This window comes from Myiozetetes cayanensis, unplaced genomic scaffold (assembly GCF_022539395.1).
Source record: "Myiozetetes cayanensis isolate MyiCay16 unplaced genomic scaffold, myiCay2020 scf44, whole genome shotgun sequence".
Taxonomy (NCBI): Eukaryota; Metazoa; Chordata; class Aves; order Passeriformes; family Tyrannidae; genus Myiozetetes; species Myiozetetes cayanensis.
The window spans coordinates 129,920-143,119 of NW_026087676.1; the positions used below are offsets into that span (position 1 = coordinate 129,920).

Genomic DNA, 13,200 nt, shown 5'->3' on the forward strand with positions numbered 1-13,200 from the left:
CAACACTAATTTCTTACAACACAAGAGCCTGTGAAATATTTGGATTGGAGCATCTGTCTGCAGGGACTGGGGAAAAGGAATGTCAGATCCAATTCCCAGAGGGAGCTGAAGCCTTTTGTTCCCAGCAGAAGCTCTGACAGGTTTGCTTTTAGCACTAAATGGAATTTCTTTACAGATTTTCACTCTTGCTGCCTCCTCTGTGGTTTCACCCCCACTAAAATGAGGTAAATTCCAAACCATTCAGGCACTGGCTCCAAATTTATCCCAAGGAATTCCACAGGAGTTACTCCTGAGCAACTCTTCAGCTCCAGGGCTGGGAGGATTTGCAGTGAGCTGGGACTACTTGGGATAAAGCCTGACAGGTGGATCATTCCCACCCCAAAGGAAAACACTGGAACGCTGCAAAATCTTGCTGAATTCTAAGCAGGACCACACCCAAACAACCCCAGGTTCATCCACTGGAAAAGACCTGGGAATTTAGGAATAAAGTGGTAACAGAGCACATACCATGGTCACAAGGTTTCCAAACCACTGGTGAGCGAGTTCATGGCCCACAACCAGAGCCACCCACTGGCGAGATGAAGAGCAGGAGTTTTTGGGGTCAATGAGCAGAGCTGTCTCCCTGTGGTGGAGAAAGAGAGGGAACTGAGCAGGGGGTGGGACGAGCCCAGGGGGAAGAACACAGTCAAGAGTAGGTTAAATCACCTAAATAAGCTAAAAAGTGATCAGCACAACTGGAAAAAAATTTAAAAAAACATCAAAAAAACCACCCCAAAAGCTACTTCAGTGTAGACATTTGGGAAGTTCCACAGCTCTTGGAATGCTTTGGAGCAGGAATTCCTTATGGCATGCAAGAAGACAAGTGGAAAAAGCCAAGCAGGAGTAAAAGTTCATCCTTTATTTATCAGCCAGCTCACCTACATAATCTAAGAAGCTCAGCTGCAGGAGGGCTGCACAGCCCTCCCTGCCTCCTCCCTCATCCCCAAAGGAATCCTGGCTCTTCCAAGATGGCTCACACAAGGTTCTCCACTTGTGCTCCCTGAACCAGGCACAAACCTTCCCCTGGCAACCCCCTGCCACCAGCAGGGCTTGGGGGGGCTGTTAAAAACCCCTGGAATGCTGTAATTCCAGGGAAAACACCTCAGCCGGTGCCTCCCAGAGGGATGGAGCCAACCCAAACTCAGCTAAGAGGGGGGAAAATTAACAGCACCTTCAAGAAAAGCTTCCAAAAATCCCCTCATCCAGGATAAATACACGTTTTGGTTTGTTTTGTTTTTCCACAGGGAGTAAAATATCAGATTTCATCAGAAATGCAATGAGAAGACAAATGGATTTGAAACCTGGGCTCAAATTTCTGTGTGGATTTTTAAGGCCAAATCAAAAGCTGAGCAGAAGGAATTGAAACTATTTCAGGATTTCAGGTCCAAAGCTTACAGGTTGTTCCAAAATGCAGGGAAATGGTTGTGACAACGAGCACAGAAAATGGAATAATATCAAGCCAGAGCACAAAAGCTTGACCAGAAGGAGGGAAAAAAATTGAAAAAAATCCAACTGAAAAGGAAGGCAAGTTAATATTCTTGATTTGCTCCTCTCCACATAGTTACTCTGTGCTTGTTAAATTTACCAAGGTAAAATAAGAAACTCTCCCAGCTGTCTCAAGTGAGTTTTACAGGGAAAAAAAGGGGCCAGGAAAGTTTTCCTGCAGAACAGGCAGTGCTGCCAGACACTCAAAAACCTCACACCCTTGGACAGCACCTGCAAGAGCTGATTTTTGCCTTCCTAAGCTGTTCAGTGCCACCAAAATGACCCAAACTGAAGCAAGGATTGAAGGTATTTACTCTTGTCTCATTTGGGGTGACACCCAGTAATTACAGCTCCCTAAAACTAATCCAGTTATTCCAAGAATTAGTGAACAAAGAGGGGGAAAGACAGTATTTTAACAGCATACCTATAAGTAACAAGGCCCCAGTTCTCCATGGCACCTTTATAAAATAAATACAAAGGTTTATTGATATTGATACACACCTCTTCCTAAACGTTTAAAATTCAAATTAAATACAGTTCATCAATAAAGTGAGTTACTTTACCAGCAGCAAAGTCTGCAATAGCTATGAGATCAATTTTAGGAAGAGGGTAAGGAACATTGAAGTAGTCCTTATAAAAAGGCAGAGTTTTAGCAGCAACCTGTAAGAAATAAGAGGAGAAATGTCCTGTTAACTTGGAACAACTTGAGAATTTCTGAAAGCAGCACAAAGATTTCTTCCAGAAGCCCCACTCCCAGCTCCCAGAGCACAATGGTTTGGAAGACTCTCCGTGCCTGTTTTCTCCCAGGCTGTTGCCACCCTCCAGGACTTCTCATCATCTTCGGGCCCAAGTCGACATCAGAGAACCAGAACCTCATCAGAACTTCATCAGAACTTCATCAGAGAATCAGCAAGTCAGAACTAAGTCAGTTGAGTTAAACCATGTGTTTTGGTCATTAGAGGCGTTGGTTTAGTGCACAATTGAAATCCTCTTCAATAGCAAGCTCAGTGTTTTTGAGCCACCAAAGCAAATCAGAACTGAGTTAAACCTCATGTTTTGGTGACTGTAACTGTTGGCTTGTCCACAGCTGAAATTCTGGTTAACATCAAACTCCTTTCCCTTCGAGCCATTAAAGCAAATCAGAACTGAATAAAACCTATGTCCTGGTGACTACAGACAATGATTTGCCCACAGCTGAAATTCTGTTTAATATCGTCGAGTTCAAGTTTTTTGAGTCATTAAAGCAAATCACAACTGAGTTAAAACCTGTGTTGTGGTCATGACAGACATTGGTCCACAACTGAAATTCTGTTTGATATCAAGCTCAAGCTCTCAATCTCTTCAAGCCATCAAAGCAAATCAGAAGTGAGTCAAACCCCGTGTTCTGGTCGCTGCAGACACTGGTGTGCCCACAGCTGAGATCCCGTTAACACGGAGCTCAGCCTCTTCAAGCCACTAAAAACACCCACAAACCCCGGGGATTTGGCTGCCAGACCAGAGGACAGGCACGCCCAGGGATCCCTGCGGGACCCCAGAGAGCTCATTTACCTCCAGCGCAAACTTTCCTTGCTCGGCCTTGCCCACGGGCGTGTAGACCCGCACCAGGACGCCGTCCTGCGACCGCGCCTCCACGAAGTCGTACTCGCCCACCACGAAGGCCACCAGGTACGTGGACATCACGGGGGTCCTGGCGAACTTCACCTCCACCAGGTTCTCGTCGTCCGGGTAGGGCTTCCTGTCCACCACGTTCTTGGGAGATGAGGGGGGAGAGCCCGTCAGCGTTTTGGGGAAGTGCAAGCGGGGTTACACAACACGGCCCGCCCTCGTGAGCCACGCGGGGGCAGGGGGGGCAAGGGTTAAAGGGCAGGCCACGGGGTTACTGTTGTTATTATTATTATTACTATTCCACAGGTATTAAAATGCCCTGTCCAACCTGGAGATATTACATATAACTTCTGTTTATAATATATGAGTTGTATTCCGTTATTTCCAAAGCGTCTGTCCTTCAAAACCAGCACCGCTCCCATCCCAGGGAGGCTCCAGCTTTAATTGAAACACAAACCTTGGCTTGAAACAGAAACCCCATGGTCAAGGCCAGGCCAGACTTTACAGGTAACTCTCAATGTTAGGAGTAAAAACCCAAAAATAAAAGTCTGTTTTTAAACTGACTCTTCTCCAGCACACATAAAAATATGTGCAGGCAGCAAACTAAAAATGCCCATTTTGTGACAGAGGTACTTCTGCTTCCACATCTTATCCCAGTTCTGGACAGAAATCCTCCAGAGCAGAAAACTCACTGATTTATCTCAAGTGCTTCTGGGTAACACACAAAGGGCTTTTCCCCAGTCACTCTTAATCAACCAGCACGTGGCCTGACATATGCCAAGATTTATTATTTATTATATATATTATTTAGATATATTATTTTATATATTTTTTACATATATCATAAATACCTTTTTTTTTTTTTTTTTAAAACCACCAGGTTTGTCCAACCTGTTCAGGTTTTGTGCATCTGACACCAATTATCACCCTGTTTCAAAGCTCTCTGCATTTATTGCTCCCTAGCAGTAGCAAGACAGCCTGTATTCCTAACTCTGTTGCCAGGACACGTTATTAATTATCGATTAAGCAGCTGGTGCTATCACAGCTTTATTTAAAACACTGTTTATTTGCACATCAAGGACTCACCATATTTGACAAAGCTACTCTGTCTTTAGGAACCACCAAAGAAATATCAAATGTTGCCTTAATAGCAGGTTCATCCCAGCAAGGGAAAGCTCTGCGAGCATCAGTAGCCTGAAAAGAGAGCATTAAATAAATAAATCATGGGAGATTGTGGCAGCAAAACACACAAATTCAGCTTATTTTACAGCGAGAAGCGGGTGAATCACGGTGTGGTCTCCTCACTGACACTCCTGACCTCTGCATTACAGCATTTTATTCTTATTTCACCCTCGGCTTGAAAAAATAAAAGCAGCTGAAAAGGCCTCTGTGCTCTGATGGAATTGTACAGTCTGAGGAAAATTTAGCAGAGTCATGAGAGGAGCAAAGCTCAGTCATGTGAAAGCTCCGAGGGCACCCAGGCGTTCACAGGCCCTGCACACACGACCACCTATTTACGCTCCCTCCAGCCGCTCCCCAAACGCTCTGCCGTGGCAGGGAGGCACTGCCTGCTTTATGTGAGCAGCAGAGGAGCGTGCAGGGGCAATATGGGATCAAACCCTGCCATTTTGGCCAGGGTTTATGTAACAGGAGGGGCCGTGGCGGGCGTTTGGGATGGCAGGGAGAGGCCGAGATCAAGGCACAGCGTCCTGCTAAGGGAGGATTAAAGTGCCCCACAAAAGAAGGTTTGACAGAGGTAGCTGAGCACCTCTGAACCACGAGCTGCTCCTGAACGCTGCATGCACAGGATGCATCCCACACCAGCACCATCCCTGCCCGGGGAATCATCCCGAATTTCCTCACCTGGAGGCCGCAACGTGGAGGTTGATTTTTAGTGTTACCCACACCGGGAGCAAGAAGTACAACAAAATCACAGGGGTTTTTGAAATTCACCCAGAGGGGAGAGATGAAGGTAGGAAATAAACAGTGTCTTTGCCTCTCCCAAGCATAAATCCTACTGAAAAGCAGCAGTGCAGGCCGTACCTCGAACTGAGTGACAGCAGCGTAGCGGGTGTCTCCGGTGGGGGTGGTGTATTTACTCCGGTAAAAACCCTTCATTTTATCATTCAGCTCCCCTACAAAGTCTATCTTTAGTGTCCCTGTCCCTGCAACACAAACAGAGGGGGTTGTTGGTACTTGATTGTGCCAAACAGAGCACGGATTGGGTCTGGACCTCCGGGCCCCTTCAGCTCCTCTCCATCCCTCCTGTGCCTCCCACAAACCCTCCACTGACCCCAAACAAACTCCAGAAGAGCCAAGCCAGGCTCTCCATAGGTTTCTAGGATTGACCAGAGCCTGCTGAAGGGCTCATTCCCAACTTCTAAACACAAAGCACAACCAGGAGAGACCAACCTTAAGCCATTCCCAAAGTCTGATCCTCTAATCCTCACTTTAAAGTTGGCACAAATATAGGATGTAAGTAATGATGGCATCCTGTGGAATCCACTACAAAGCCAGGATGGGGCTGTGGCAGTGCTCAAGCTCATAAGTCAATTAGTCTCAGGATTTATTCTGCCCTTGATGTCTCAGTGCAAAAGGGGAAACCTGAGCCTGCCCAGAGCAGCAGCCAAGATCCCATAACACCAAACATTCCTGCTTGATCATCCCAGAATTTCCTATTTGTATTTCTCCAGATGAAATAAAACTGCTTTATTTAAACTGAAGAGCTGTTTCAGTCCAGGGGCTCCTCAGAGCAAGGAGCTGTAGCAGTTTCAGAAGAATCGACGGTGAGGAAAATCCTGCAGTAATTCCAGGAGCTCAGGAGGAATGACAGGAACAGCTCCTGCCTCCCAAGAGCAGGGAAATAATCAGAGCCACCCCAGGTGTTGGAAGCAAACATCACCATCAGTGACACGACATCTCCCAGTGCAGAGGCTCCCCCAGGGACCTGTGGTGGGCAGACCCCACACCCACCCTTGGGACCCTCAGGGAGGGCAGAGCTGTCCCATTCCAGCTTTTCCAAGTGCAAACCCCTCAAAGGCAGAGCTGAAGGCAGCAGGAAGCAGGGGAATAGCTCCTACCTTTCTGCAGGGTACTGGGAAAGGAGAGAGTAACCTTTTCATCCTCGTTTTGGTAGTTGAACCCCGTGGCGTGAACCTCTGGAACAGAAAACATTTCCTTGGTCAGAGGGAGCCCCAGAGAGGGTTTTGTACTCAGGAACATTTAGATTAGAATAATAAAACATTTAAAATTCACTGAATCAGCTGAACCCAACGTGCTGCAGCTACTGAGCAAATCAACAGAGATTCTGAATAATCCATAATTCAATGTGAGGAAGCAAAGGAACACCCTCATGCTCAGAATTCCAGGGCAGGGAAAGCTTCTGCCAAGCCCAGGAATGAAAGCTGAGCTGATAAATGATAAACCTGCAGTAAGAACAGTATCTGGACACCAGGAATGCTGGAAACAGCTGCCACAATCCTGACAAATGGTGAATTAGTGCACCAAAATTCCCCTCAATATTAAACACTTCCATCAGTGCAGCAGGACTCCTAATAATTATCCCAAACAAGATGCTTAGGATTTATTTACCCCATTTGTGGCTCTCACTTTGAAAAGCACATTAATCTCCACAGCAGGAGGTGGGGGGTTGCTTGGATTTAACCACAGAGAAAAACACAATGTTGGTTTTATTTAAAAAGTGGCTTGAGAAGCAGAGCCCACCTTGGAGCTGCTGTCCTGCTCAGCAAAGGTATCCCAAATCCCCCCCAAAATGAAGCAGTTTGGTATTTATACAGCACTGGAACTATCTGTGGATGCAAACATCCAAACTATGAGGCCAAGCTGGAGAGACAGGGGGAGGGAATCTCCACAGGAATCAGTGTCCTGAAGCTCCACAGAGCCAGGAGAGAGCACCTGGCATTGTTCCCTCCTTCCTACTTCAGGCCCCACTTTCTGCCTCCAACATGGTGTGGATCTATGATCCTTCAGCCAAAAAACCTGGAGCAGCTCCACAGGACCTCACTGTGCAAGTTCTGCTCCCTGTGTCATTCAACCACTGCAAAAACCCGGGAGAAATTGTCTGTAAGAACCTTAAATCTGCTCCAAAGCAAGTGAGAAATGTTTTCTGCAGCACCATCCTCCACTGCTGAACTCGGACACAACAACAACGCTTCTCCTCCTAAAAGGAAAACTTGCCACTCAACCAACTTCCTGAAGGACAAAGCTGCTTTGCAACAGCAATTTCAGCCACAAAAGGACTTGTTTTCCACACTCAGGTATCACTGCAAGCATCCAGGTGTTGGGTTTCAGCCTCAGCACACTCCAGGGTGTTCAGCTGAGCTGCTCCACGAGTGACAAAAGGAACTGGAAACCTGCTTTTATTGTTCTAAAATTTCAAGTGTGATTTCAGCCTGAACCCCCTGCTCACAGAGCACATCAGTGCAGGAACTGCATGAATGAATTACCCTTAAGTACAGGTTTCACAGAGCTCTGCTCAGGGTTCAATCTGACTCAACCACTGTGCTGGGCTGGGACACAGAAAGGCTCAAACCACACAGAAAGAGCTGCAAAACATACAGTGCAGAAACAAATGCAGGGGAAAACAATCCTTCCCAGGGTCAAGCAGAAGAACTTCAGCCTCCTGATCCGCGCTGAGGAGTTCCAAGATTTTGAAAATCAATTGTAGGAGGGATGAGATGGAGCACTGAAAGCAGAATCCAGGCCGAGGACACCCAACTGCCAGCAAGCAGTGGGAGAAGAGCACCACAAAGAAGGGTCTGCCTTTTCCTCTTCTCACTCTGGGGGTACTGAGGCAGCAAATAAGAGCTGGAGGAAGATTTTCAGAACAGTCCTGATGGACAGGGTGTTAATCTGAATTAACAGCAGCAGAGAGGAGCTGGCGGTTGCTGACTCCATCCTTCAGATCCCAGGAATTTTGACCCCGAGTCCACCAGACAACAAACCTGTTGTTCTGCAGCAGCATGTGGGTGCCCTGGGTCAGAGGGAAGGGCTGGCTGGGTTCCTGCTGGGAAGCTGTCAGCCTGGAGGGATCCTGCTGCTGCTGGACAAGCTGCAGGTTGTGGTCAGAGGGTGAGTGAACACCTGAGAGAGGCTGGATAAGGATCAGCTCAGGAATGCAGCAACACTTCCCCCTCCCCGTGGATTTTAAAAGGACCACAGCAAACCATAAACATTTTTTTTTTTTTATCTTTTTACAACAATCTGATACCGGAGACAAACACCAGCAGGGCTTCAGGAGCAGAGTTCCAGCCTCCTGAAACTGAGGAGAGCAGAGGAATGTGTGTTATGTGCAGCTTCTGCCAAAGGTTGACAATGGATATCAAGTTTCCCCCTCCTCCTCTCCCAAATGTGAAGTGCTCTTAAGTGTGTTTGAATTTGCAGATCTGCTGCTTTATGAGCTTTTTAACCTGTACCAGGAAGGACAGAGCTGAACATCACCAGGGTCAGAAGATGAAGACCTTCAGGGTTTTCTAACTCCAAGCAGCTCCTCACATATCAAATCCCAAAGCAACAGAACATAAATGAAAGATTCAAAGCTGCATTTTTGTTGTTGTTGTTTAAACTGACTCCTCAGTGCCAATAATTTAATCCAGAGCAAAAGAACCATGGAAAACCATCAACAATACTTTTTGTTCGAGTTTAAGAGGACTGCTTCTAACAAAGATGTGATTGCAGTGAAGGGTTGTGTGAATTCCTACCAGTGGAATACAAAAGCTCCTGAAGAGAACAACCCAGTTTTGGCAGCCTACAAGCTTTGGAGAGTTTGGCACTGCAAGGTTGCAAGTTAATCACTAGCACATTAGTACACAGTCTGGGCTGAGCTGCATGAGAAAATCAAAAGCTGTTGCTCCATGTTTGTTTTTTTTTGGGGGGGGGGGATTAAAAAAATTAAAATTAATTAAAAAAAAAAAAAAGCCTAAAAAATTGCATCCCAGAACTTGGAGCACTGCACTTCAAATTCTACACCAGCTTTTGGAATAAATGACAGGCCTGCCACAGAGCACTCCCTGCAGCTGCACAGTAACCAGGGGGACCCATGGATTAATGATCCCCATTCCTGTGCTCTGCCACTTCCACACGTGGCTCCCAGCCAAGGGCTTTAAGCAAAGTCAGATCTGGACTCTAAACCAAGACAAGAGATGGAATTTTTTCAAGTGGCCCTCGATCCACGGCATGGAGAAGTCCCAGGCAGTTAAGGTGTGGTGGCTTTAATGAACCTGCACTGCCAGGGCAGCTGCAGGGGCTGGGAGCACTCTGGCTTCTCTCTTGCAAATTAAACCATTCACTCAAACCAGCCCTGTGCTGACCCAGCATTCCCTGTCCTGCAATTCCCAGAACTCTAACGCTTCCTCGCCCTTTCCATGAGATTCAAACCGTAAAATCCTAAAACGTTCAGGAATATTCCCATGCATCAGATGTTCCCAGGCCAAGGCAGCCCAGCCCTCCTTAAAAACCTGCATTAAGTGCTCTCCAGGGAAAAAGGGATGAAGGGGAGCTTTTCCTACAACAAACAAACATTCACCACCTGGTTTAAACAACTCCAGACTGCACCAGGCAGCAACTGCAGTCGGGTTTGCCACCTGACCCCAGGTGGGAGTTCACATTCCCATTCCTTCCCTTCCACTGGAATTCACTCACAGGGAGCAGGAAGGTGATCTGCCTGGGAGCTGCCTCTTGGTGTTCCCCTCATAGGGGCAGCTTCCTGATCCACTTGGCTGCTCAGCAGGGCCAGCAGGAATGCCAGGGGAAGGGAGGGGAGCAGGGACAGGCACTGCTCAGACCCACCATTGCTCAGCTCTCCATGAGTACTAGTTTGGGGGTTTTTTTTTAAACACCAGCTCTGGTGTAACCAGCACCCTGCAGCGGGAAGGGAAAGGCCAAAATAATGAGTTCTGGTTTTAAAGCCTCTTAAAGGTTGAAGTACAACCCAAAGTTGTACTTTGGGTTATTATTCCTGCTAAACAAACATCAGCCCTGCTGCCTGGGATTTCCTACGTGGAGCTGCCAACTGCTCCCCCTCCAAGCACCTCTAAAACTGAAAAGCTGCTTTAGATCACCCCCCCACAAGAACCTAAAGAGATTCCAAGCCAAAGACAACCAAACTCAGTCCCTCCATCACAATTTCACAGCTGCCTGAAGGGAGAGATTCGCAGGAAGCTCCAACTCCTTCGCATTCAGCGAGTCTGAAACTCAATCCCTTCAAACTCAACTTGCTTGGGAATGTCTCTGCAGTTCCTCATTCAGCTGAGCCAAGCCAGCCATCTGGCCACAGGCAGTGCAGCACGTGCACACCTAAAAGCCAAAGATGCACCAGAAATGCTAAAAAACAGCTTTTGGACAAAAAAAAACCCATGAAAAACCAAGCCAATCCAAATGACTCCTTAGAATCAGTGGGAGGAGTGGCTCCAGCAACGGAAAACTCGGTGTTTGGAGCAGCTTTGTTCCATTACAGAATTCCTGGCACACTCAGAGCAAATCCACAACCCCCACTTAGCAAATCTCTGCACCAGTTTGATGATGAAACAGGATTTTTTCCTGCTCCCAAGTCCTGAGTAATCAATCCCCTCCCTGGTCTGCCACTGGCTGTCGCTCGATGGGGGATTACGCAGCAAAATTCTTTACTCTGACTTTAAAGCTGCAGATCCTCCCTCAGCTTCCCGACAAATATTGGGCAATAATCTGATTTCCCTGCAAATCTGCATTAAAATTCCAAAGGCCAAGTCCTACCCTCTGCTGTATCCATCTTTGAAGGGTGAATAGGGGGACAAGGAGCCCACTCTGGATTAGCAAGAATTACTAGGAAAGTAACCAACTGTTCTGCACAAAAATCAACTGAGCACCTCCTGAAACAAAGGACAGGGATCTTTCTCCCACAGCTGCTTTTTGGGACAGAACCACACTTGAAAGGAGATAACTGACTGATTATCTTTTATCTTTTCTCACACTGCAGACAAGGCTGAGACAAATTCTCCCCCAGTGAGACACAGAACCGAGAGGTAACAATTCTCCACTAGAGAAGAATTTTAAAGGAGATTTGAAGAAGAGCTTTAATGGAGAAAAGCCCCCTAACTTCTCCCTCCTTTTCACACACATTCTCCAGGCAGCTGGCAGCAGGCTCACCTAAGGGATCCAATCCCAAGGAAGGGGCTGATATTTCTGTGGCTTCCCTGGACTGCATTTCACCCTGGGTTTTTGAGAGCAGTTATACAATTACCATCCCAAAGCTGGGCACAATAGGAGCATTAGTGAGACTGACTCGAGCTGTATCAACAGGTGCCAGCGGACACTGAGCCAATTCCATGCAGTTTTCCTTCCCAAGCCATTGCACTGCTTGGCACCTTCCCAACCCCAGGGCCAGGTTTTAACCCCGTGAAGCCCGAGGATAATTACAGTGACCCTGCAGCAAAGCTACACCTGGAGCATTAATGGTACCACGGCTTGGGAGGGCCAGAGTGCTGCACTCAAACTCCTGGGTGTCCTGGGGGCTATCCAGAAAAAAACCACAGAATGAAGGAATTTAAGCCACACAAACTCTCAATTCCAGCACCCTTTGGTTTAAGTCTCTGTTTGGGCCTGTGCTCTGCTTTACTACTACTACTGGTTATGTCCTCGTTCCTCAGGATGAGGAACAGCTCCAGGAGTGCTTGGCAACACTCTGCTCCCAACCAGCTCCGTGTGAAAGGCACTGGAGAGCCAGGGAACAACCTGGAGCACATAGGGAACAGCTCTCCAGTCCCTCCCTGTGGGAATGGGGTGGCCCAGCTCCAGGCTCCTCAGTCACTGCCTTCCCTCTGGCTGTGGCGGCACTTCCTGCGCTGAGCTCGGCTTTTCCAAACACACCCTCCTCCAGCGCTGCTTCCTCGGGCCATTTCCTCAGCCCTGCTGCACCCAAACAGCCCTCTGGCTGCTCTGATATTACAGCAAAAATAACAGGAGAAGAACCCATCTAAATGCAAAGACTCGCTGCAGATACTCCCCTTAGAATCCCAGGGTGGTTTGGGCTGGAAGGGACCTTAAAGCCCATCCATGGGCAGGGACTCCTTCCACGGACCAGGTTGCTCCAAGCCCTGTCCAACCTGGCCACTTGCCACGTCCAAATCCATCAGCCATGGGATAACATCACTGCAACAGAACTGGAATTATCCCTACAAAATCCACCCCAGAAATCCACGTTTCTCTTCCTCTTTAAGTGCCCAAACACAGCCCTTCTCTCCAACTTGCATAAACTTTGAACCCAACCAAAGGAACACCTTCCTCCTCTCCCTCATCAAGATCATTCCACCAATCCACAGCCTTGGTAAACCACAACAAAGTGCTCCGTGACATCATTGCGGAGTTTTCCTTGTGGAAAGGGACATTTTCCCTGTGGAAAGGGAAGCTCTGCAGAGCCCTTTGTTCTCTGGAGGGCTTCAGAAACCACTGGACCAAAGAGCTACTGGGCTTGAAAAAGCAAATGCTCCAGGAAAAAAAAACAGGAAAGCTTTGATCACTGTTAGACCATCACTGTTTCATGGAGCTTATTTTGCACACCTCCTTCATTTCATGCTTCAACTGCTCAAACCCTTTTTGTCCTCAAAATATAATTGGGGAAGTCAAGGACTACAACTGAGTGTTACCAACAGGCACTGCTGCTTCCATTTCCCCAGGAACTTCCAGCCTCCCCTGGGCTGGATCCCAATCCTTGTCTCCTCCACACAACCACCTTTTCCCCTGTTGTCCTACACTCAGAACATCCTGCTAAGTGACAATTAAGTGTCTCCTGTACTTTCCAAATCCTTCCCCATGGGTATTTCCTAGTGCAGGGCGTCATCTACTGTCAATATTCCCAAATCCACAGGTACAGATTCTCACACACTTACCCAATATGAAGATAAATAATAGCGTCAAACCAGCCCAACGTCCTTTGCCCACAACCCTCAGGCACAGCGGAGCAGAACAAATGTCTCTGGCTTATTCCCCATCGTGGAACACTTTGTTTAATAAATACTGCTAAAGGTTTACACTTTCTGACAAACACAACTCCCAGTGCATCTCCCCAGCTCCTGCAGT

General features: G+C 47.5%; 1 protein-coding gene across 1 annotated transcript in view; it reads right to left on the reverse strand.

Annotated features, from left to right (window-relative positions):
* The window catches only part of NPEPPS (aminopeptidase puromycin sensitive), a 33,631-nt gene that overhangs the window by 11,414 nt on the left and 9,017 nt on the right, over positions 1-13,200 (reverse strand). Inside the window, 7 exon segments of the mRNA XM_050330735.1 lie at positions 508-622; positions 1,949-1,982; positions 2,088-2,184; positions 3,073-3,273; positions 4,216-4,323; positions 5,173-5,294; positions 6,210-6,287. Of these exon segments, the coding sequence (XP_050186692.1) occupies positions 508-622; positions 1,949-1,982; positions 2,088-2,184; positions 3,073-3,273; positions 4,216-4,323; positions 5,173-5,294; positions 6,210-6,287 (755 nt within the window).